Source organism: Canis lupus, chromosome 8 (genome assembly GCF_011100685.1).
Source record: "Canis lupus familiaris isolate Mischka breed German Shepherd chromosome 8, alternate assembly UU_Cfam_GSD_1.0, whole genome shotgun sequence".
Classification (NCBI taxonomy): domain Eukaryota; kingdom Metazoa; phylum Chordata; class Mammalia; order Carnivora; family Canidae; genus Canis; species Canis lupus.
This window is the reverse complement of record NC_049229.1, coordinates 48995860-49021277: the sequence shown is the minus strand read 5'-3', so window position 1 is coordinate 49021277 and position 25418 is coordinate 48995860. Positions and strand designations below refer to the sequence as shown.

General features: G+C 40.0%; 1 protein-coding gene and 1 long non-coding RNA gene across 31 annotated transcripts in view; one reads left to right on the top strand and one right to left on the bottom strand.

Moving 5' to 3' along the window:
* LOC111097111 overlaps positions 1 to 19224 on the top strand; it is a 38234-nt gene extending 19010 nt beyond the window's left edge. Inside the window, exons 3-5 of one of the 2 annotated variants that reach the window (XR_005363561.1) lie at positions 14829 to 14956; positions 15302 to 16105; positions 18628 to 19224. This is a non-coding gene — a long non-coding RNA (uncharacterized LOC111097111). Of the gene's footprint in view, positions 1 to 14828; positions 14957 to 15301; positions 16356 to 18627 lie in introns of those variants that run through there. The other variant, XR_005363560.1, reaches the window with a different exon arrangement.
* The window catches only part of TTLL5 (tubulin tyrosine ligase like 5), a 269103-nt gene that overhangs the window by 214296 nt on the left and 29389 nt on the right, over positions 1 to 25418 (bottom strand). For 23 of the 29 annotated variants that reach the window (XR_005363557.1, XR_005363556.1, XR_005363558.1 and 20 more), the window contains 5 exons: positions 18897 to 18966; positions 18252 to 18336; positions 7717 to 7818; positions 5683 to 5774; positions 4768 to 4875 (listed from right to left, as the gene is read on the bottom strand). Coding sequence is in view for 23 of the 29 variants with exons in the window: in XM_038545325.1 (XP_038401253.1) it covers positions 4768 to 4875; positions 5683 to 5774; positions 7717 to 7818; positions 18252 to 18336; positions 18897 to 18966 (457 nt within the window). In the remaining 6 variants the exon portion in view is untranslated. Of the gene's footprint in view, positions 1 to 4767; positions 4876 to 5682; positions 5775 to 7716; positions 7895 to 10887; positions 11023 to 14459; positions 14483 to 18251; positions 18337 to 18896; positions 18967 to 25418 lie in introns of those variants that run through there. The other 6 variants (XM_038545317.1, XM_038545321.1, XM_038545322.1 and 3 more) reach the window with 4 other exon arrangements.

Here is a 25418-nt window from a genome sequence, read left to right as displayed (position 1 = left end):
ACAAAGCCCCAGCTGCAGCTGTAATCCTGAGGCACTGGAAAGTGCTGACATTAGCCAGTCTGCACTGTCAGTCAAATGCTATTGTATAAAGGAAATTCTTTTTACCTTGGCTTTGGATTTGAGTTGAAAACCTAAGGAGGAAGTCTTTATTTGGGGTCCAGAAGGAGAAGATAGAAAAAAGCAGATCAAGATCCCACAGGAAAATGAACTAAATAAAAGAAAAAGCCCAGAGCCAATTTGTTAACTAGTCCAATAAATCAATATGGTATCTGGCTACCACATGTAAAGGTAGATTTGAAAGGAGTATCTAGGACTTGGTACTGTTGATTAGAGCCAAAAGAGTGCCTTTTTCAGGCCTGATCTGCTAAAGAGAATGATACCATTTTTCCTGAGATCTAGTTACAGGAGAGCAGGAGGAGAATCCAGGATATGGAGCATACCAAAAGTGTTCAGACTCATCAGAATTTGTCTTTATGTGAGTGGAGAAAGAGCTACAGAGACCTGGTTCCCAAACTTGGCTTTGCCATTTGTTAACTGCATGACCTAGGACAAATTATTTAACCTTTCCAAATCCTTTCTTCTAGCTATAAAATATGGGTAATAAATACCAACAAAACTCTTAAGAGGGCTAAAAGGAATAACCAATTAAAAGCACTTGACAAACAGTAGGTATTTCTTCCCAAGCCCCTTCTACAGTAAACTTCCCTTCCCACCTGAATAAGAGCATAGGATAAAGCAGAAAGGAGACTCTCTCGAAAAGTGAACTGTTTAAAAAAAGAAGGAACAAAGCGAACTGCTTGTTGACTTTCATTATGATTTTGTCAGTGGTGGTCAAGTAGTTTACATAGTTGGGGAATGTATGCTGCCCACTTTCGTTCCTTCAACAAGTATTTATGGACACCCACCCTTTGCAGATGTCAGCTTACCCTATGAAATGGTCTAGAACAAGAGCAATGGAAGGCCAAACTAGCATTCATTCACCAAAGAGAGGTGTACTGAGCATGGATTGTCCTGAGCAAAGACATCACTGCTTTGACCTACACAAAGCCAGCCTCTGTGGCATGACAGCTGGCTCAGAAGATCCCAGGCTGGAGAGCACCAGGATCATAGCCTGTTATTTCAGCCATCTTCACACACATAGATAAAACTGCTGTCAACAGCAGTATCTGTAAGGGACAGCTAACATCCTGTTGCTTTTGGCTATTTTTCCTCAACTGGTCAAAAAAGCCATTCTCAATGCCAGTTATGTAACAGTGCCAATGTCCCAAGCATACTTAAAGGGCTGCTGTTTACACATATATTTCACATGGTACCATATTTTTACAGTCTTGAAGGTAGTAAAAATTAGACTGCCGGAAATCTATTTTTATTGGGAGAGACATTAAAAACCCTATAAATCAAAAGTGCAATGCTCAAGATGACCAGACTGCCAATCACCTTGTGGGCCCCTGCCCTCTAGGCCAGGTGTCCTTCATGTGGGCTCTTCCACTGTTAAGCTCTGGAACCTCAGGAAGGGTCTTAGTTTCTCAGGCCTCAAGTCTTTATATGGACTAATTCTTCTCTGGGGTCCTTTCCAGATTTATAAATCTATGAGAAGGCATTACATGGCTAAGTTTCAGATGGTCTGTGAAGATTTCTAAGTCTACATTTAAATGCCAATAATACAGTGCAGGTCTATGTATGTATCATCCCATGTAAAATTCCAGCTTGAGAAGAACAACATTTATAATGACACCTTGCGCATAGCAGGGACTAAAAATAAGTTAAATGCATAGATAAACAAATGAATGGGAATACTGGAAGTATCAAAAAGCATAATTGGGGACTTCAGGTGGTAGAATGGGAAAGAAATCATAAAGACAGAAACATCTAGATAGTAATGGGATGCTCCTAGCCAACATCCATAATGTGTAAGGGTGAAACTACAACCAAAAGAATATAGTGAACCTCATCACTAAACTACTGACTTCCACCATAAGCACCAATGCTCTGTGCAAGCCAAATTCTTCTGGGAAGCTCTTGATTCCTGTTTGCTCTAAAACAAATAAGAAACAAAGAAAGAGAGAAAGAAAGAAAAAACAAACTCAGTTTATTCCTTGTAACTAAACCCCAGGGGAAGTTAGCAGGAGTCAGTGGGAGCCAGAGAAACTCACACAAATAGACACACGTATACAAAATCGTATCTGAGGGGGGGAAGGTTAACGAAGTACACAAAATCCCAGGGCTGACAGGAAGTGAATGAGAACCACAAAAGCCAAGAAGACAGTCAACAACTTAAAAAACTCCAGATGCACTCACTTTATTAAAACTGAAGAAAAGCAGGGAGGGGGAAAGGGGACCTGTGGATGATGAAATAGACTTAGGGATATTTCACTGAGTCAGAGAAAGTCACTGCTTATTTCATGTCAGAATCTCTACTGCCGTTAAGTTCCAGAAATTCTCAAGCTTCCAAAAGGCAATCAGGTAATAAAACAAATAGAAAAGGAAACCTTCAGTACAGCTTATGATTATTTCTACAACAAAGATTTTTACGCCAAGAAATTTACTCTCGTATAAGAGCCAAGTAGATGTGGAAAAGAAACTTTAGTTTTTTAATCTAGTAAGATTTCTGAAGTTGAAGAGATGATCTATGCACTCCTTCCTCAAACACTTTACAGTAATGCTAAGAGCTCTAGGCCCTTACCAAACCAGACCTATCGAGAAGCCTACTACCAGGCCACCAAAAGGCAATTAAAGCAAGTACCAACAAATTCATTCACCAAACATTTCTTAAACATCCTCTAAGAACAAAAACAATGCTACTGAGCACAAGAGCAGCAGAAACTAGGGAAACACTAGTATTGTCTGCAAGATTCTAGTCCAATGGGGGGAGGCCAGACATATAAATGGGTACCAGATGACAATCAGGTACCACTGCAGATTATAAGTGGAAAACTGGGGGCTGAGAGGGCTCTCTATGACTAGAATACTTAGGAAAAAAACCACCAAAGAACTGATACTTGACTTCATCTTGAAAAGATGTTGGTAATCTATTAAGTAAAGCAACATGAGAAAAATGTCAGACGCAGGATAAAGCAAGTGCAGAGGGAGAGGGAGAGGGAAGGATCTGGCAGGTCCAGGGAGATGGTGAAAGGTTTGGTTTGCCAAAAAGAGGATGAGGGGGAAGGGGAGACACAGTGGCTGCTGAGAATTGAGAAGATAAGTTCAGAGACTACTGGGGAAGTACATGTGTAAAGAAAACATCACAATATGGTGGGAGAAGAGCATAATGGAACAAGTACGAACAACATGAGAAAGGAGACACAACAGGGTACTTTGTTAAGAGTTCCTAGGAAAGGTAATGTCAAGCTGATTTTCAGAATATAAACAGAGTGCGCCAGGCAGACAGGACAGCAGAATTTATACTGAGGCACAAAGGCATGGAGTGCTCAATGGTATAGTTGGATTATAAGCTATAAGAGGAAATTCTAGACATTTCTAGAAAATAGGGTCAGGTCCTTAGAAGTCTTGAAGTCCTACCAAGTTTCTACTTACTAGTTAAGCCTAAGGAGCCATGTAAGGGTTTCACAAGACATGAACATATCTGCATTTAGAAAAAATGTCACAATCTCTTCCTTTATAACATCAGGTCCTGGTTTATCTATACTCTTCTATTCAGAGTCTCAACACCCACTTTGTTTAGTGCCCCTCAAGTATAGACTGTTATGATAATCCATGAAAGAGACCAAGAATTATTAATTCTAGCTATAAAAATAACAAAGATATAATTTCTATTGAGTACAAATTACAGATCAGACATTGGGCCAAGTGCTCTGCACTCATTTGATCGTCATGGTGCCCTTCATTACTGCCATTTTAAAGTTGAGGAAACAGGATTGGAGGAACTTGATGAAAATGAGAAAACTAGTAAGGGGTGCAAAAGGCTTTTAAACTAACTCCATCAGGCTCTAAAGCCCATGTTCTTTATTTTATTCTTACCCTGCCTCCCGAGCAAGCCATGCCTCTCATGTCCTTACTTACTGTATTACTTGAACTATCCCCCCAGCAATGACCCTACTGTGTTTTACTAACAAAGCCTAACACCTGTTGAAAGCCTAGTGAATACAGATACTGACATTGGCAATCACTACAGAGCCCACATCCACACAGAAATCACACATGCGCAGGAGCCCGCAGTGCCAGTCACAGCTAGTGGCTCAGCAGGCAACAGGCTTCCTGATCCAAGAGCTCTAAACTGTTTCTCACTCCTTCTCTGTGCAGTTGGGGAGTTATGGGTGGGAGAAAAGGGGAGGGAAGGTGGAAGAGGAGGAGAAGAAGGGGTGGGGGGAAGAAACCCACTAGAAAAAAGACTAAAACAAAAAGGAGGAGTCATTGGAAACTGGGAGAAAGCACATACTGGTACCAGCCAGAGCTTCTTGGAATAGTTCCCAGTCTGGCTGCCAAAGAGCTCTGGAATATATTTGTTAGAGCTGGATTCCTGTACAGTCCATTGCAGGCTTTTTCTGATTGCACTCTGACAAAGAGACCCATACTTTAGTTCCAATCCCTGCTTCCCACACAGAAAGCTAGTGAGTCCTCAGGGGACCTCCAAGTAAGCTCACCACTGGCCTCTTAGCAGGACCTTCATGTGCTTTGTGGGCCTAGAAAGAAAAGCCCACCACACACCTCTTACTCCTGTAGAATCACTAAGCCTCTCTACCCCAGGAGCCCATCCCAACTTCCCAAGCCCCTTTCATACAACATATTAAGCTTCTGGAGTCTCCTTACCAAAACAACTGCTGCGGTGAGGAACAAAGGTTTTACAGGCTGTAGCAATTGCTAGTTCAGCAGAGATTATAGTCTTAATAATCAAGTCTTCCACATGGGCCATCAATGCTACAAAAAAAAAAAAAAAAAAGAAGAAGAAGAAGAAGAAGAAGAGGAAGAAGAGGAAGCAGCAGCAGCAGCAAAGAAGAAGGAAGAAACACTATAATGCATGGAATAGAAAGACTGGATTCCAAAACACGGTGAGATTCTAAAAGCACATGTGCTCATTCCAAAAAGTCTCTAGGTGGCGGTCATGCAAATAGGTACACTCAAGGAGAAGGCATATCTATGCCTAAGTTGACACAGTCCAGAATGTAGGTGCTGGGGGCTGTACTCAGGTGGCCTGCTATGACAAAAGATAGACATGGAATGGAAAAGAAGCCTGACTCCCCCCTTCTCAGCCTTCTCCTATCACCTTCCCTTTGTGGACTGAGCTGAGCCTTTGGCACACTTCCCATTTTGCTCAAGGCTCAACAACAGTGTCCATTTTGATGCCAAGCCCTTTACTCATACTTGACACTGCTCATTCTCCAATTCAGAAACATGAATGAGAGATTAACTTGGAAAAATTTGCACTCAGGGCCAATATGGAGAAAGTATTTCAGTTTGCAGTTCAACACTCAAGAAGGATTAATCCACTAAAGGCTAAAGGAAAAAGTTGTGCCTTCCAAACTAGAAACAAGTAAAGGGATTTTAAGGCTCATGGAAAGCATGTTCTCCATCTTGGACAGGGTAGGAAAACTTGACACCACCACCAATGACCCCATCAGATGTCTCAGCGACACCATCAGAACTAGAGGCAGTGACTCATGCTGAAAGGTCAGGACAGGTTACACAGAGAAGAGAGGTCAAAACCGAAAAAGTCCTGGTACTCACCAGTCGTATCTCTGCCTTCTTGTTTCAGATACCTAAGCATGGCACTCATGCTCCATTTGTTCCCATAATCCTCCACTTCTGGATCATCACAGCTAAAACAAAGGAACGGATCATGGTCACACATGCAAATAGGCCTGGCTGTAGAAATCAGATTCTTTACAAACACTTGTCCTTTTTTTTTTTTTTTTTTAAGATTTTATTTATTTATTCATAAGAATGCACAGAGAGGAGAGAGAGAGAGGCAGAGACGCAGGCAGAGGGAGAAGCAGGCTCTATGCACCGGGAGCGACGTGGGATTTGATCCGGGGTCTCCAGGATTGCGCCCTGGGCCAAAGGCAGGTGCCAAACTGCTGCACCACCCAGGGATCCTTTGTCCTTTTAATCTTTAGGAAAACATCCACTTTGCTGACCTCCACTCAGCAACTTTTCTTGGTCCTTCTGTCATATATCCCTTTCTACCATTGAAATGAAGATGCATACCTAGCTTCCCTGTGGAGGCAGGTAGGGGAGAAGGCATTTAAGCAAACAATTATGTATCATGAAAGAGTAGAAGAAATATGTGAAAGAATGTAAACAATTTAAGAGTGGTAATAATATCAATACAGTGAAATGTTCAGGGATACTAACCTAGTCTTTGGGGTACATTGCACATGAGCCCACAAAACAACTTCTAATGCCATTTTCAGACCAGAATTGAGTCTGGATGGGCTAGTGAGCTAACACAGCATAGCATTTTAATGAGCTAACCCAGCATGGAACTGCTTTAGCATCTGAAGCAACCTTCTCCTTTGTAGTAGCAGACACTGATTTTTTTTTTTTTTGATACTTTCTGAAGTATCACTGAAGGGAGAATGCATTAGAGCAACAGTCAAAGCAATGAAGTACCCCAATGCTAGAGCAGACTGGCAAACAGGGTACACTCCATGACCATTGGAAGGGTCCTGCAATCTGAAACCCATGTTTTGCAGCTGCCCCCTCATTCTCACCCCACCATCCACCAGTTGCATGTCCACTCATCTTCCAGAGTGAAGGATATGGTATCTTCAACCATTCCAAACACTGGCCACAGGACACTCCATGAAATCTATATAGCTTTGGCAACTATGCCATCACTTCCAGATTCTTTTCTTTCTTTCCTTGGACCTTCTAGACACCTATTTTTAGTCTGAGTAGAAAGTAACTGTTTGGGTTTCTTTTTTATTTTTCCACTTTCTGGCAAAATTATCAGGATGAAAGAAAACAGAGCAGAAAGAATATTTCCACATAGCTGGGCTGGTACTCCCTTCCACTGAATCCTTTTCTGAGATGGCCTCATTTCTTTCTTCATTTAATTTATTCCTAACTTTTTTCTCTCAATCATACAAGTATTTACTTCAGAAAAATTTAGGCAATACATAAAAGCACAGAGACAAAAACAGAAGTCACCCGCCCATAATCCCATCCACATAGTTAAGCAATGCTAACATTTTAGTATATACCCTTCTAGTTTCCATTTTCTCCCCCTCAGCAAACATAAACAGCTTTAGTTATCTTCTATATTCAAAAAAGAAATTAAACTGAAACTAGTGTCTGACAACCTGTTTTTTCCACCTGACGATGTACAGTCATGAAGATGCTTTTCTCTAATCTTGTATGCATGTCACTTATTACTTCTTAAGGTTAAGTTCCTAGAAATGGAAATGCTGGGTCAAAGGGTACCAATATTTTTAAAGCTTTTGATACATTTTGCCAAGTACTGAAATGATCTCATTTCTTGACTTCTAAAAAGTTCCATGTGCCTATTAAATTCCCACCCGTAAGTTAAGTGAGGAAAGACAGTGGAGACGTAATTTGGGAAGGCATATTTTGGTAAAGAAAGGTGATACTGTAACTGGGCAAGCAATGAAGAAGCAGGTAGTTAAATATGCTAAGTGACTGATGACTTCCCACAGGTAACATAGAGATAAATGTAGGACAACGAGCTGACTTTCCACAACCACAACAGCTGCACGTGGAACTGACTTCTCTGGCTCCTGACTCAGATGTAGCTAGTACCTGACATAGTCTCCACTCTTCTTATTCACACTGTAGTTTGTCAGGTGCATGAACTGGTTCCGAATGTTCTTGGCTCCTTGATCATATCGCACAGTTGCAAACCTGATAGGATGTTAAGTTATAACACGTCAGGAACAGGTGTTCAAGGAAGTACAGGCTAGAACTCAGGATCAATGCACTATTAATAAAAAGAAGGTGACATCATTAACAAGTAATGAGTGCTTGATAAGTACCCACTCTCATGGTGTTTCATATATAATATTTAATCCATTCCTTAAAGTAAGCCTCTGAAGTAGGTAATAAACATTATGTCTCATTTTTAGAGTAGATATAAAAACTAAAATGTAACCTAGAAAGATTAAATAGCTTTTCCAAAATAATACTATCTAGCAGAGTATAATACCCATTCTTGATAAAAACCCTCAACAAAGTAGGCTTAGGGGGAATATACCTCAACATAATAAAGGCCATACATGAAAAAAAAAACACTAGTTTTTTCAACATCTTCAATGGGGAAAAGTTGTTTTTCTCCTAAGATCAGGAACAAAACAAAGATGTCCAATCTTATCACTCTTATTCAAAACAGTACTGGAAGTTCTAGCTATAGCAATCGGACAACACAAAGAAATAAAAGGCATCCAAATCAGCAAGGAAGAAGTAAAATGTTCACTATTTGCAAATGACATGATACTATATATAGAAAGTCTGAAAGACTCCACACAAAACAATTCTTTTTTGTTTTTTGAACTGATAAACAAATTCAATAAAGTTGCAGGATACAAAATCAACATATAGAAATCTTGTTGCATTTCTATACACCAACAATGAAGTAGCAGAAAGAGAAATTAAGGAATCAATCCCATTTACAATTACACCAAAAACAATAAGACACCTAGGAATAAGCCTAACCAAAGAGCTGAAAGATCTGTACTCTGAAAACGATAGAATACTTATGCAGGAAATTGAAGAGGACACAAAGAAAGGGAAAGATATTCCACGCTCATGGACTGGAAGAAAAATAGTTAAAATGTCTATACTACCCAAAACAATCTACACATTCAATGCATTCCCCAGCAAAGTATCAACAGCATTTTCACAGAGCTAGAACAAATAATCCTAAAATTTGTATGGAACCACAAAAGACCCAGAATAGCCAAAGCAATCTCGAAAAATAAAAGCAAAGCTGGAAGCATCACAATTCCAGATTTCAAGTTATATTACAAAGCCATAGTAATCAAAACAGTATGGTACTGGCATAGAAAATAGACATGTAAAAAAAAAAAAAAAAAAAAAAACGAAAATAGACATGTAAATGACAGAATAGAAAACTCAGAAATGGACCCATGACTATATGGTCAATTAATATTTGACAAAGCAGGAAAGAATATCCAATGACAAAAAGACAGTCTCTTCAACAAATGGTGTTGGGAAAACTAGACAGCAACATGCAAAAGCATGAAACTGGACCACTTTCTTCCATCATACACAAAAATAAATTCCAAATGGATTAAAGACCTAAATGTGAGACTTGAAACTATAAAAATCATTCTAGAAGAGAACACAAGCAGTAACTTCTTTGACACCAGCCATAGCAACTTCTTTCTACGTATGTCTCCTGAGGCAAGGGAAACAAAGCAAAAATAAACTGCTGGGACTACAACAAAATAAAAAGCTTCTACACAGTGAAGGGGGAAAAAAAAGAGAGATATTAAGGAGTGTACTTGTTGCAATGTATGGAGGTGTTGAATCACTGCACTATAAGTAACTGTATCTTAAGTAACTGGAATTTAAATAATAACTTAAAAAAAAATTAGGACAGCCGGAATCAAAACCAAGGCTGTCGAACTCTAAAACCATGTTCTTCATCACCACGTTGTTGCCCCATATATATATGGTTAATGTTGAAACAATTATTTCTCCCTAAATTATTTTTTCTCACTCTCAATATTGCCATCTGCAAATCTGGCTGTTGTAATAATGTAATGCATTTCCATAAGTAATGTTAAGTTCAAAGAATGTATCTTTAATAAATTCATAAATATCCCCCCTCCCCATCACACCGACTCCACAACACACGTTCTTAACCACAAGATGCTGCTTCTCTTATAGAACCTTAGACCAATAGGAAGGGTGAAAAATGAAAATAGAGTGACCCATGCCTGGGAAATTATGTGTAGGATGCTATGGATGACAGGACATTAGCTGGTCAAGAAACACCTAGTAGGTGTCTACACAGTGCCTGGCACTGTAGCATTCTAAGGAAAACATTAAGCAAAAAGAAAAAATTGATGGCATAATGTTGGATAGATTTAACACTCATCTGTAGAAATACCAGAACTGATCTATATATAAAGTTCATTTTAAGAAACAATAATGGTAGTATTAACAGCACACAAAGCTCAGGTCTGTAGAACAACATAAATATGAGCATAGCATAGGAGACTAATTCCTGAATTTGGAATGAAGGCAAAAGACAGAGGGATTAAATATGGAGCCCACTAAAAACAGAGCAGCAATCTGATACCTTGGACTATTGTCAAAAGAAGACCAAAGTATAAAATATACGTGCCTCTGAAGGAAGTAACCAGGGAAAGCGAAAACTTTCCAGTGATGCTCAACATCAACAAAAGGACACTCGAGTCGAATGGTTATGGTAAATATCAACCCCTGTTTACATACCACTATAACCATATCACCCCTCACTAAAGTGGTTTTCCCAAGAGGCACATCCGAGCGTGTGAAAAAAAATCCTGGAAGGCCACAAGTTTATTTTCATATGATTTACAAATTATTTACATATGCTTACTCAGACTATGAAGTCAACATGAATTTCCACCACATTAAAGGGCAGCATTTAAAAATTTTCCTCTTCTCTATTTCTTCTTACTCACCATCTCCACTTCCTAATTCCCTATACTAGAAATATACAAAAGCCAAAGAAAGAAAAGTGAAAAACAATCCCCCAAAAAAACCAAAATTAAAATAAACAAACATGAGGAAAGGAAGAAGGATGTGGACAAAGATAAAATGTTGACCAGGCATGTATGGCTAAAGGAGAAGGGTTTGATGACCATTATGTCTGTGCGTGAGAAGGAGCTCTGATTTTTCAGAAACTTCCAGTAGCTATCACCTAACTTCTAACCATGTTACTCCATGGCGAGTAAACCTTACCTATGCATCTCATTCTTCCTTCTATAGATGTTCTCCAATCAAGTGGGAGACTATTATTCTCTAAATTCCTATGATATGCAAAAAGGACCCATGCTTCCCCCACCTCCATCCCCCACCAGGGGCTGCCTGCCTCACCCAGACATTACCTCACAGTGACATACCTCCTGCTATTCTCTTGCCTAAGAGAATAATGACTGAGAGGAACAGAAAAGGTTCTGCTTCAGAGAAGGAGGGTTTTCATCTCTCCTTGATCTGAGGACCTGATCTAACTTGGTCGACAACAAGAAAAGATTGGCAAAAGCCTGGCGGTTGAGTAACCTGGTACTCCACAAATCTGTCATTTCTACACCCTTTTTTTCAATAGGACTGCATCTCTAACAAATAAGTTTTCTTTGTCCTAATCTTCCTTTTCACTGAAGAATTTATATTCTGAACTCCAAAAAAGACAAGATAATTAGTGTCACAGAGTGGGCTTCTAAAGAGTGTTAAGAAGCAGTAAGAACAACTAGAGAGGGATCCCTGGGTGGCGCAGCGGTTTGGCGCCTGCCTTTGGCCCAGGGCGCGATCCTGGAGACCCGGGATCGGGTCCCATGTCGGGCTCCCGGTGCATGGAGCCTGCTTCTCCCTCGGCCTGTGTCTCTGCCCCTCTCTCTCTCTCTGTGTGTGTGACTATCATAAATAAATAAAAATTTAAAAAAAAAAAAAAAAAAAAGAACAACTAGAGAAAACAAAATAAAAACAAACTTAGGCTCAATGGAAAGTTACCAAAAGGGCCAACACCTACACTCTTTATTCTGCTTAGCCCAATGGGGAATGTAGAAGGCCATGGAAGTGTAAATGCTCATCTTTCCTCCTAAGTCAGGAAGATACTATGGTTCTCACTAAATTCCCTATTAAACAGATCATGTTCATCTCTGGTCATTGGTTCCCAATATTTCCTTCATATCATCTAGAACAGAGGTCCCATCAGCCTACTAATTAAGTTCTGATTAACCCACGAACTGCTTAAAAAAATCAAACAAAGCTTGAATGATTTAGCCAGCATTTAAAGATTAGATCTTCCCTCCTAGAGTCAGTCAGGAGGGCTTATGTGGAGGAAGATGATGGACAGGATAGGAAGGCAGCCCACAGTCTGTACACATAGGTTATGTTATCCATGCAGTGTGGTGGCCCCACAGGGGTCAGAGTCCACACAAGGAGAGCATCTGAGGCAGATGGTGGCCAAGGAGGTCCAGAGATTGGCTACACACAGGGGAATTGAGTAAATAAATATGTTGAAGACAATGGGAGTCAAATTTCTCACTGTTGGAGAAGAGATAAAAAACAAGGAAAGGGAAAACCTAGAACAAACCCTGTAGTTGTGAAGGTGAGTTGGAGGTTTTGGTATAATTTCCTGCTTTTCAATATATGGAGACAGATATAAAAACAAATAGAGATGTCAATGTGTGTATGTCTACATGTACATATATGCAAACACAGACTTCCTAGGTCTGTCCATTTCAAGGACCTGAAAGCAGAGATATCCCAGAGCAATTATCTGGCACTTAGATCTTGATTTCTAAATACTGCTCTCCATTAAAAGTAACCAATGTCCCTTGGAGAAAACGGTTGATTCCAGAGCTGGGGCAGAGAAAGAACGAGCGGAGACCAAAACATCTTGTGCTTGAAGGAAAGAGAGGACACAAAAGCCAGCTTACAGGGGCTCCCACTGGCCAAATCTGAGACAGTATGACATCAAAATAAATCCTGATAATAAAGGATTATAACCCATTAAATAAAATAGGAACGCTTGAGTCCCCACTGGTATAAATAAATAAATGAATAAATAAATGGGAAGAAGAGACAGCTCCTCCGTGGAGTAAAATGCCAAATAATAAAAGGAAAAGGAATAATGGAATTAGAAAATCGTCATTTGGCAACTGCCATAGTAATAATTCAGGCAAGAAACATCAAGGGATAGTAAAATCACTGAGCAAAAACTAGATGAGGAATGAGATTTTTATAGGGTCTCAAAATCTCCTCTGAAGATACTTATTAATGATAGAAGGGAAAAACAAAGTAATTTTACAGCAGAGAAATCTGATACCTATCACTTTAATCTGGCGGTCCAACACCAATAAATGGTTATTATGTGCCATCAGAGATAGTGCGACACAGCATCACTTCTGTGGTATTCTGGCCAAAAATATATAACCTGAGTCTACTCATAAAAAAATATCAGATAACTCCAACTGAGAGACATTCTAAAAAAATGACTGGCCTATAATCTTCACAAATGCTAAGGTCCTAAAAGTCATGGGTAGACTGAGAACTGCTCCAGACCAAAAGGGACTAAAAAACATGAAAACTAAATAAAACACGTGATCCTGGATCAGATCCTTTTGTTATGGAGAACATTATTGGGACAAATGGCAAAATATGAATGAGATCTCTACATGCAATGTAAAAGGTAACTACATGCAATGTAAAAGGTAAGGTGCTATTTTTACAGCTTTTCTAGAAGTCTGAAATGGTTTCAAAATTCAAAGTCTAAAAAGCAGAAGAAAGTTTCTAAAAAAAAAAATCTAGATTTTTGGGGCACTGGGTGGCTCAGACAGTTAATCGTCCAACTCTTGATTTTGGTGCAGGTCATGATCTCAGGGCCATGAGATCAAACCTTGAGTCGGGCTCTGCTTGAGATGCTCTCTCCCTCTGGCCCTCCCCCTACTCATACTCGCTTGCTCTCTGTTAACGTCCTTGTGAGCTTTTAGATTTGTGACCTCTGATATAGACCTTCACATATCAAATTTCAGCCTGTTTAGGTCTGAAAGCTTCAATGCAAGTTCTTTATTAGCCACAACCTAAAAAGGGGTAATTCTCTACCAGCTACCCCAGAACCAGTTTGCAAATACTTATCCTAGCACATACTGAAATCTACATGATGAATTGAGTCTTGAACCTCCCTTTTAATGAAATCAAGATTTAGAAAAAGCTCTAATGACAGAATTTCATAGCCTTGACCTTTAAACGAAAAAAAAAAAAAAAAAAAAAAAGAGGAGGGGAGCCTCTACTTCCTCGCCAAATCTGACACTGTGTACTGTTTTGCAGCCCACCAATGAATAGGGTTTTTTTTTAAAACCACATTGAAACATGTAATACTGATTCTGACAATGATTAAGCAAAATGCACATTTCCTTTTTGCTTTCTAATGTTTCTCAATGAGAACGGAGACATCGGTAACGATTTGTCTAAAACTCTGGAGTATCTGTGGAAAGGGGTCCCCGTTAGGCACATAGAAGGTACTTGGACAAGCATGAACTGAAATTGCACCTGAGTTGCTTGTCCCAGGAACTTCACCAGTGTGGAACCAAAATATGAAGGAAAGCACAGACTTAGTGGAACCCTTTAAACTCTCTTCTTCCACTGAAAAACGATGCTGTTCTTCATAGATCCGGCACCATAGCCAGAGTCACAGATAATCTGGACATAGGGCAGTCAGCCCCTCCCCTCTAATAGTCCCATCATCTAACCAATCACTTCAGTCGAAACGTGCAAAGAGGAGGCCAGCCCAGAGGAGACCCTGGCTGCCGCACCTGAGTTATCTTTCAGCAGGTGTAGCCATTCAAAGCCAGAGAGGCCTGGAGGATGAAGAGACAGCACCTCAGGTGGACTTGCCAGGAGCCACTGGGTTTCATCCTGGCCTGACCCAGAAAAATCTTATGGAAGAGAACAAGAGGCCCAAGAGTTCTCTGATCTGCTGTCAACCAGCCGCCGCCGGGAGACTGCCAACGCGCTGCAGTGACTAGGCAGCGGCCCGCAGAGCCGGCTGGGAGGGGATTACCAGCCTGATCCCCTGTCTCCCAGCCAGAAATGACTCAAACTTCACCAACAGCAAGGCCTGCCAGGGAAAGTGACAAAGAGCAGTGGAGAGGGTTTTCTTCCCCTTGTTTCTGTCTCTACAGCCCCCCACCCCCCTTGCTGCTGGGGCAGAGATTCTGGACAGTGTGCAGCCTGTGAGGTAATCTGAATTCCTTGGCAACCACCAAGTACCTGAATTCTTTCAAAACCGCAGGAATCCAGCAGAGAAAAGGTAAATATCCCTGCGGAGCCAGTGTTAATTAGCAAGGAAGGCTACTGAAGAAGGAACTGGGGGTGGGGAGGAAGGGAGAGGCATTGCAAAGGCTTTGGGGTCTTGTCTGAATTTCCACTGAATAATAAGGCTAAGGCAGAAAACACAGCAGGTCCTGAGTGGGATCTTCTCAGTGTCCTCTCCTCCCGCCTTCCTGCGTGGATCAGAGTCTCTGATTCCGTGGACGGACATCTTCACTCTCCCCAAGTTGCTAGTGCTACCTATCTTTGGGCAACTGACGACACATTTGGTTTTCAAGTCAATTTTGTTTTAATTTCTTTTAACTTTTTATTTTTCCTGTTGCAGTGAAAATTTGGCTATTAGCTCTGTCTCAAAAAGGGCCTCAGCAAACCGTTTTAGACCACATATTGGATCCACCTAAAATTGTAAAATCCAGGGCAGAGTCTTTTTGGATTCCACCTCTGACAAGAAAAAGAAATCTACACCATTTTGGTAGAGAATGGTACCTCTCTCTGGAAACTGAGTGTCCTCTGCTGGTGCAAAGCAGGAATACATTTGTCAAACTCAAAAGTAGGGTGGACCTTTGGGGTGAAGTGCTGGGCACAAATTTGAGGAACACAATTTTTTCTAAACATCTCCATATTTTGCCATGTATAAGAAAATAAGGAGTCTTCCTGTGTTAATAAAACAACAAGGACAACTGGAAATTATTAATCTAAATAGAAACTACTTCTGATCTTTTTCTTATTAAGTTTAAAAAGGTCAAGAATTGACACAAAATATTTATTTCCCAACACAGTCTTGTGAAATGAACTTAATCTTTATGTCACCTAAGCATTAATTTGAGGCTCAAAACAGAAGTGACCCAGGAGAGGGCCCTTCTTTTCAAAAGAGGAAGCCAATTATATTTGCTGCCAGGGCTTTCTCTTTAGGAAAAATTATGGTTTTCCTTGTTGAACCTCAAAGTAAAATGGCCTAGTGATCTCATCCCAAACTGATTATCTTCAGTAATGTCGACAGAAAACACACGTGACACAAAATTACCAGAGGCTGCAGATCTGGAGATGCTAAAGACTATTGTTGAATGTAATGACACAGTTGAGCAGATTCTGAGGATTAAAAAGAAGCAGATGAATGCCAAGATCCACAGTGAGTTAAGACGCAGGAACTTGGGCACATGGAAGTTATTGTGTACAGCAATGCAGCCTCGTAGGACTCACTAATAGTCTGTCATACTGTACCATCCTTGTGTAAAGCTTTTATATTCACCTTACTTTTAGGGTAACTGAGCCTAAATGTTTCAGGAGCCCTGAAAACTCCTATTATTTGGTTCAATTTAGTCTGAGTTTTTTTAAAAACTGTCTTCCAAATTATTCTGGCAAAAAAAAAAAAAAAAAAAGCATCCATTATAAAAACAGTACACAACCCCCCACACATAGACACACTCAGTTCCTGCTAGAGATAAGAGAAGATAGTTACTAATTTTATTAATGCAGTATATTCTGACTTCCAACACACACACCCGGTAGCCAAAGCACTCACATATCTGTAGTAAATTCTATAATGCATGTTATACTGCTCTCGTTTCATATCTGAACCACTGAGGTCTTAAAACTATGCCAAATTTTACCAACAGAGAGAGCTATATATACTGTGAGTGCAATATCTTTGGAATAATATGCAGAACACGCAGGTATGAGATCTTTGAGAAACAATGGGTGTAACCTTGAGGTCTTTTCCCCATTCAGGAACTTCAATTTGGGGCAGAACATAATAAGTTCCTGAGAAAGGCAGAGGAGGCAAGCTGGAGTGAGGATGGAGGGGAGGAAAGAAGGGAGTAGAGAAGCTCATGCTACACAAAAGGAAAAGCTCAGGTATCCCAACTTGGCATGTGACTATTTAATATAAATATAAAAACCCTCTGCACCTTATGGACCAAGCAGGACAGGGTATCTTTTACCTTCCTTTTGATCTATGTAGTATGGGGACTCAGCTTTCAAACCTATACTTCAAAGTCTGAGAGCACATGTGTCTACAAACAGGACAGAAAACTGCCCGCCTATGAAAAGCTGAATAGACCTAGTAGGCGGGGTGTGCTCAGATGCCAGGATCAGCCCTTTACAGAAGAACTGAGAACGATTTTTGTTTTCCCCTCCTTTCCAAAAAACAAGAGTCCAGAACCATGGAGTTTCAGTAGCCTCCAGTGTTCCTCAAGCTCAAACTCAGAAGTCTTACATGACCATGTTTCTGAATGCTGTCGCTGCCACCTAGAGGCGAAGGGGAGACTCAGCTCAACCGGCTATAGGCTGGTTAATAACACTGCTCGCTCTGATTCTAGTCCTAGGAGGCATCAATAAGTATCCAACAGAATTAAAATAACATTATACAATAACAGCTTCCTGGCTGATTGCAGATACAGAGTACCTCCTAAACTGCTCTCCCTATAAGGCCACTATGCAGAAAAGGAACTTCAGGGCAAGCTAATTAGTAAATAGATATTTATTTTAGCTTTGTGGGGGAAAAGAACACGAGCACAACAAAGTTACATATTTATTTTAACAATTTAAAGGGCCTATGAAAACAATGTCACCTTAATATTCTGTGAATGTATGGAAAAAACTTCAAATTATTATAACTTGAGCTTAGTTTTGTGACATTACCTTAAAACCTAAAAAAGTACCTCAAGAGAAACAGAATAATGTATATATAACCACTGAAAAGTATATTACTTGAAGGTAAAAAGAAAGAAAAAAAAAAAAGCAGCTAATGTCCCCAAAATACAAAAGGACACAAAATAGCTCAGGCTATGAGCTCTGGAGTAAGATCCATGAATTCAAATTTTCACTCTACTACCATCCAGCTGGGAGAGCTCCAAACAGTGCCCCTTGAAGTTACAAAACTGCATCAACTATAGGGTTGTTCTGAGCATTGAAATTAATGTCTGATGATTAATTTGGGACATTATGGGATCTTTTTTTTTTCCTAGATCAGTTGTGAAGAACAATGACAAATTATTTTAATACCCTAGGGTTACCATAACAATTGCCATTGCAGGAAAATATAATGTGATCCTAGATTCCTGGTGGGAAAGGTGTGTGTTTACATATAGATGTTTGTTTCTATGTACAGAGATGCAAGTGAGACTGTAAAGTAACATGACTGATATTCTGTAATCTGAGGCACATCTAGGTACAATCTAATTTTCTGAGTTGAACGTAACAGAAACAGCGTGATCTTAACACATTCTTGAATGGATCCACTCTGATAACACCGCTTCCCCTCAAAAGTCTCTTACCTAGCCAATCCTTCTTCATAGAGATAGATAACAAGAGGATCATACGAAGTCACAAGCACGTACAGGCGCACATCGAACTTGAAATCTAGAAAAAAATAGGAGTTCATTTGTTTTCTGTTACAGAATGAACAAAGGCAATGTAACAAATAATAAAAGAAAGAACAGTCTTCCTCTCCCCACAAAACACATACTGCCTATATGCCTTGCCTTTTAAGGATAAATAATTATGCATTTCATACATATATACAATATACACATACATTGAGATAGAGAGCTTACACACATATATATACATACTGCACAGCTCTCACATATATGTAGTATAAAGCACTTTCTTTTCTCTTCTCTCATTTTATCTTCAAAATAATCCCATAAGGTAGGAAAGGCAACCATCCTCATCTCTAGAGCCACAGCTGTCAAGAATTTCACAGTAGCTTCATAAAGACTTAATAGAGAAGACATGAAAATATTCTTTAAAATTAGCAAGATGGAGCCCAGTCCCATCAAGGGCCTAATCTCAACTCACCGTCTATGAGCAGAAGGTCACAGTAGCTTCATAAAGACTTAATAGAGAAGACTGTGAAAATATTCTTTAAAATTAGCAAGATGGAGCCCAGTCCCATCAAGGACCCAATCTCAACTCACCGTCTATGAGCAGAGGGTTGTTAATGTAACGGGAGACCAGGATGTTCTCCTCCAGGGAAATCTGGTTTGGCTATTGAAAGAGAAAGAATAAAAGGACAGAAATCCTAACTCACAACAAGGGAGCAGAGTTCTTGACCTTTCAGAAACAATAAAGTGGAAAACTACCACTCTTAAGAAAAGTTTTCCTCCGGGACACCTGGGTGGCTCAGTCGGTTAAGTGTCTGCCTTCGGCTCATGATCCCAGGGTCCTAGGTCATGCCCCATATGGAATCCTGCATTGAGCACCCTGCTCAGCAGGGAGTCTGCCTCTCCCTCTGCCCCTCCTCACTGCTCATGCTTTCTCTCTCTAATAAATAAAATCTTAAAAAAAAAAAAAAAAAAGAATAGTGCTTGATACTATTAAAGGTTTCCTCCAATTTACCCCTATATTCAACTGGTTATGTAACACCACTCATAAACACTATAGGTATCCAATTACAATGGGGGGGGGGAATAAATTTACATACCACTTCTCACATAATAGAGAGAGCCCTACAACTTTAAAGATTTATATACATGATATTAAAGTCACATGCCAAGAAAAAAAAGCTACTTAAAAAATAAATAAAAACGTACTTTCTCCCAAATGTAAAGTACGATGGAAATTTTAAAATACTACCATTTTTCTTAAGTAAAGGCTTTCATCGAGTTGCTTATAGAGAATTTACAGATCTTTCCTCAATCCCCTGGCATTTCCCTTGAGAAACTGGATGGATGTTTCATTGATTCATTCAGTTGGACTTCCTATCCTACTATATATAAAGATTGAACAAGATCTTTTAAAGGATTTTTCAATGAAAAAAGAGTTGTTTATACAATAAATAATCATGAGTATTATTTGATACTGTATGAGGTACTGAGGACCAGTGATGAAGAAAACAGATACAATTCCTGCCCTCACAGAGCCTAATCCATACTTCCAAAGAGATTAATGTTTAGGAAAAGGGACAGCAAAATATAGAATTTAAAAGAACACAAAGCAGCATATCTGCAAGTGCAAGACTGAGATTGCACAGTAAAAGTGCAGGCCAGTTAGGTGGGATCAGTGGAGGAAGGCCTATTCTGGAAGTGTTGAAAGCTACTAAGCACATGGTGAAAAGGAAAGGAAGCTGTCATGGAAAGATGGCAGGCACAAAGTTCAATAGAAATGAGAGGAGGCAGATCACTGACCTGGGGCTAATGAAAGGTATGGTTAGAATATTAGGAGGGAGGGACCCCAAGGCAAAGGGACCTGTACCCTAGACAGGAGGAGTTTGGCCTGAACATGGTTCAGCAGGAAATGACTGGATTCTTAATAGTAAGATTTAAATATATGGAATAGCAAAACTCTAAACAAGATTAGAGTAAGACAGAAAAACCAGCTGGAAGTCACCTCAATCTATTTGGACAGAAGGATTCCAAAAGGGAAGTGGCTATAATAGTAATTGTAATGATAATGGCTACATTATCAGCAACTTGTCCAGCGCTGTTCTAATTCATCAAAGTATTTCCTTTAGTCCTCACCTAATCCTATGAGGTAGGTATATCATCATCCAAATATTACAGATGAGGAGAGTCAGAGAGGGTGACAGAAGTCATAGAGTGACAGAGCAGCATTGGAACCAGCCAGTCAGCCTCAGAGGCTCAAATTTTAAAAGTACTATTCACATCTTTCCTCGAAGTTCTGATCTAAAATACTATCTCCCAAATTCAAAAGATTGTCTTTATAATAATTCATTTGCTACCCTAAACACTACAGTTACCATAATTTTGTGGCCTGAAACACCATACACAACCACGATGACCAACTCCAGAGTCAAGATAAAGAGATTCCCCACTCATCTCCCACTGTTGCATCATACGGAGCTGGAGACAGTCAGTGCTGATTCAGACTCATGGACACAGTCGCCCACACCATTTCCGGACTCCCTCACATTTCTTGATCACTTTCTCACAAGTACTATCTCCATTTTGAGTCAGCTTTGTATGTAAGAATTGATGAGTCATAGTACAAAGGAGCAAGTCTCAGGCTGTGTTCCAAACCTAAAATTAAACAACTGCAGACCTCTTCCCACTGAGTAACACCTACAGGCCACAGTAGATATATGACCATTCAACTTTCCTCCAAACCAGAGACAACACTGCTGATGGCCATCATTACGTGACACATCTAAAGTCTTTGTCCACTTCCTTTCTCTCCTCCCGCATCATACACATTTGTCCCTTGAGTTATGCATAATCTTGCACATTAGTTAACTTCAATATTTGTTCAATGGTTTGAGACTCTCTTTTCGACCTATATCAGGAATTAAATTGTAAGCTCATCAAAGAAAAGAATGGTTTGGGTATAGTTTCTTTGTATAGTGTTAAATACTAGGAAGCAACTAATGAAAGCTTCTTGATATTTTCAAGCCTGCTTCCTCTTCATCATTCCCCAACTAACTCATTTCAAATGATTTCAATTCCAAGCTCACACTGCCCTCCAAAGTATGCTAAAGCAAAATCTAAATTATTGGTAAAGTTGGAAACACAGTCATTTTTCTAATTGGACTTTAAGATTAAAGCGCATGGTTAACTGTTAAGTTATTGTAAGAAGGGATGGTACAGTTAATGGTGTTATGCTCTGGAATCAGCCAGACCTGAGTTATAATCTCGACTCTACCATTTACTACAGAAATAACAGTAACTACCTCATAGGGTTCTTCCAAAGATTGAGTTTATATTGGGAAGGTACAGTGATAGGCACACATTAAATGCTCAAGAAATATCAGTTATTATTCTTAGTGCAAACTTGATAGTACCTCTAGAACCTCTATGGTTCTACTACATTCTACAACTCAACTTCATCACGGCACACCATGTGCCGTTCCACTAAGAGCTGCGCAGTAAGTTATAATGAAGATACATTAGCTTAGTATCAGTGTTAGTATTAAGAGATAATCCGTATTCCTCAAAAGGTTTTAAGGAGTGGCAGCATCTGGCACATACCAAGGCATCCCTAAATATTTTTTGAACGATGAGAAAAAATAGAGAGTTCTTAAGATAACAACATATAAGCAAATAGAAACAAGAGTACTATAAAGAATTATAGTCACAAATATAGGGAGTAAATAGAGTGACCTAAATATTCTCCTGCTACTTCAACATCTCAAAGAAAACATTAATACTGTATTTACTGCGGATAATGTATGAGACAAAGATGACAAAATTTGATCTCCATAATCAAATTTGTACCTTTATCAGAAAATGCTAGATATTTCCCTCCTCAACCTGAATACACAGAATTGGGAAAATACAGCACTTAGTCATGGTTACTGAAGGAGCTGGGACAAACACAAGAAGCTGGGAGAAACCATGTTAGCTGATCAGCCAAGATACTTCCGTCTGTAGGAGCTCACACTTCTCTCTTTGGTATTTCATAAAAGTAACACTTATTCTATCCTTTATCCTGCTCTTGTGATGGTAAAAGTTGCTATTTGCGGATATTTTCCAAAAGGTTATGACTATTATTGGGAATTTTTAATAAGAGGCCCTCTCCAGTGGGGAAGACAGAGAAAGATGTTTTCCTTTGGCCCTCACACCTAACTCCACCCACCCCCCAAGTCCCTCACCCACTCCTATTAGTTCTGCTCACAGACCCACCGCCTGAGCACTCCCTCCCAACCCCCCTCAACTTTATTTTTTTCCCCCCCTCAACTTTAAAAGGAAAGCAGGCAGCAGCCTTGGAAAGAGTTACTTCATCCAGTTGGCTAATGGGTCACATATTCCACGGGAAAGGATCCAGGTATGGAAAAGACAGGATGGTGAGGCCTTGTGTGTAAGGAAAGAGAGAAGAATATTAACTACATGGTTTGTAGGTCTGAGTAAAAGGTGATAAAATTCCAGTTTTTGGAGTGAAATGGGAATATTTTCCCATTATGTCCACATGTTGCCAGCTCCCCTGGTGCCTGCTGGCATCTTCCCAGGCTTCTGTCTGGCACCTCCACCAAATACCTCAAAGAATCAGACTCATTCCAAAGCTTCACTGAGGGGGAGGAGGGAAGCAAAGGGTCCTGCCAAGTACTTTGATCCACGCAGGGGGTCTCTAGGGATTCAGCCTAGGGAGAGGCGGGAGGGAGAAGGAAACCTTGCCAAACACATTCTCTAAAGACTTGTCACCCTCTTTATGAGACTCCATCCAGGGAAGAGTTAGGGCACTGGGTTCTCAGCCCCACCAAGGAAAATTTAACTTTTGTATTCTTTATGATGTTGGTTTCAAAATAACAAATCACTAGAGCAAAAGTGCATTCCAAAAGAAAAAAGTCCTAGATGAGCTGGAAATAGATCCTATTCTTTTTGACTCATGTCTAAGAAAATAAAAAGCAAACTTGTACCACAGTTGACTTCCAATAGCAATTCCATTTGGCAGCTCAAACTCAAACCCAAACTAATGCCGTCTATGAGATTCAAACAACACTGGAGCTCCGGGCATGGAGCTGAAGGAAAAGCTGTCAGACAGGAGCCTTCACGCCAAGGTCAGAACAGAAACAAGAAAAAAAGAGATCCAAGGCATCTGACCAGAGCCTTCTGTCACAAGAGACTCGGGGCAAAAGGCCTCCAGAGTGACCCAGGGCCAGGTAACAGGACTTTTAGCCTGGGTCTCAGGCTGGAGTAGCTGCTGTGTCAGAATGAGATTCTGTAAGGTCTGGCCATCAGTATATCTCGAACAGTTTTTAGTCCAGACTGAATTTAAGAATTTCTCAATGTGAAAGACCTCTCAGAAAGTTCATTTCTACACGTGTAGGAAATAGCTCAGACCATGTAAAAAGAGAATTGGGGAATTTTAAAATAGAGTACTTGACCACACACACACACACCTACCTACTTCCTCTTCTTCCTTTCCAGAGTCCCACTGGAAGGACAGAGAAGATATTTTTTAAAAGAATGAAATGACAACAAGGTTAGAAAACATTTAAAAGGACCCAGTAAGAGACCAAAAGTTGAAGGAAATCCTGAAAGATAGAAAGCAGATGGGATCAGGTTGAGAAAACAGAGCAGAGGAAGCAAAATATCAGAAGTGAGAACAATCTTTTCAAGGAGCCTCTGAGAAGTTCCAAGCTGGCAGTAAACAAACATGAAAAGTAGGACTAGGCCAAGGAACAAGAATCAGATAACTAATTCTTAATTAATTCTGTGGGCCTCCTCCAACACCCAAAGCTTTGCCCTCAGGATAAAACCTAACGATACTACTCTGAGGAGGACATCATGTGTGGGCACAAAAATCTGACAGAAGAGTGGACTTTGAGGCCACTCTATCTCTACAATGGACCCAGAGAGGAAAAGACAGGAAAGGTAGTGCTGCCCAGAAGGGAAATCACCAAAATCTTCCTATTCCTCTGCATTCACAATAAAGCCGGATCTATTTTGACTGGGGGGTGGGGGGGAGGCGGGAAGAAGCTTGCTTCTCACTCACATCCACCTGAGGTGCAGGCTGTCAGTCAACACAGTCTGCCTTCGCACAAAACTGAGTTAGCCGTCTGTCCAGGGAGAAACTACTAGGGAATAAGTCCTATATGACAGTACCTGAAACCCAGGCCAGATGTCTATTTCAATCAGTCTAGTCTTTCCTTCACAAATACACCCAAGGTCACACTGAAACTGAGAAAATCCAAAAACTGAGGGGAAAGAAAGACAATTCCAAGAAAGTTCACAAAACAGAAGAGAACTTTTAAAAAACTTTCAACTGATATCCTAAGGCCAATAGATAAACTGCATCCATAATCCATTAAGCAACAACAGGATTTTCTTTAATTAAAAAAAAAAAGGCAAATCAGAAACTGAGGATTCCTACAAACTATGATAGTCAAGAGAGAAAAACAGTAGACAAAATGAATATTAAAATGAATAAAGATTGGCACCTGGGTGGCTCAGTGGTTGAGCGTCTGCGTTTGGCTCAGATCGTGATCCCAGTTCCTGGGATCAAGTTCCACCTCGGACTCCCCACAGGGAGCCTGCTTCTCCCTCTGCCTATGTCTCTGCCTCTCTCTCTCTCTCTCTCTCATGAATAAATAAAATCTTAAAAAAAAAAAATGGATAAAGTTCAAACTGGTGATCCAGAAAGATCAAGGTGGAGGAAAGCAGAGAATTTAAAATCAGAGAAAAGTTGACATAAAGATCCAGAATGCCTCAAAAAAGAGATCTAAAAGCAGAAATAAAGGCAAGAAACGGATCATTTTCCCTGAACCGAAGAAAAAAATACTAGTTTCCAGACTAAAAGGGCTGACCAAATGTCCAGGAGTAAGAATGAGAAAAGACCCAGAGTAAAAAAAAAAAAAAAAAAAAAAAAAAAAAAAGAAAAGACCCAGAGTAAAATACTGGTTCGATTTCAGAATTCCAGGGGCACCTGGCTGGCTCAGTTGGAGGACCATGTGACGCTCCGTCTCAAGGTTGTGAGTTCGATCTCCAAATTGGGTGTAGAGATTACATAAATGAGTAAAACTTAAATAAAAAAAAAATCAGAATTCC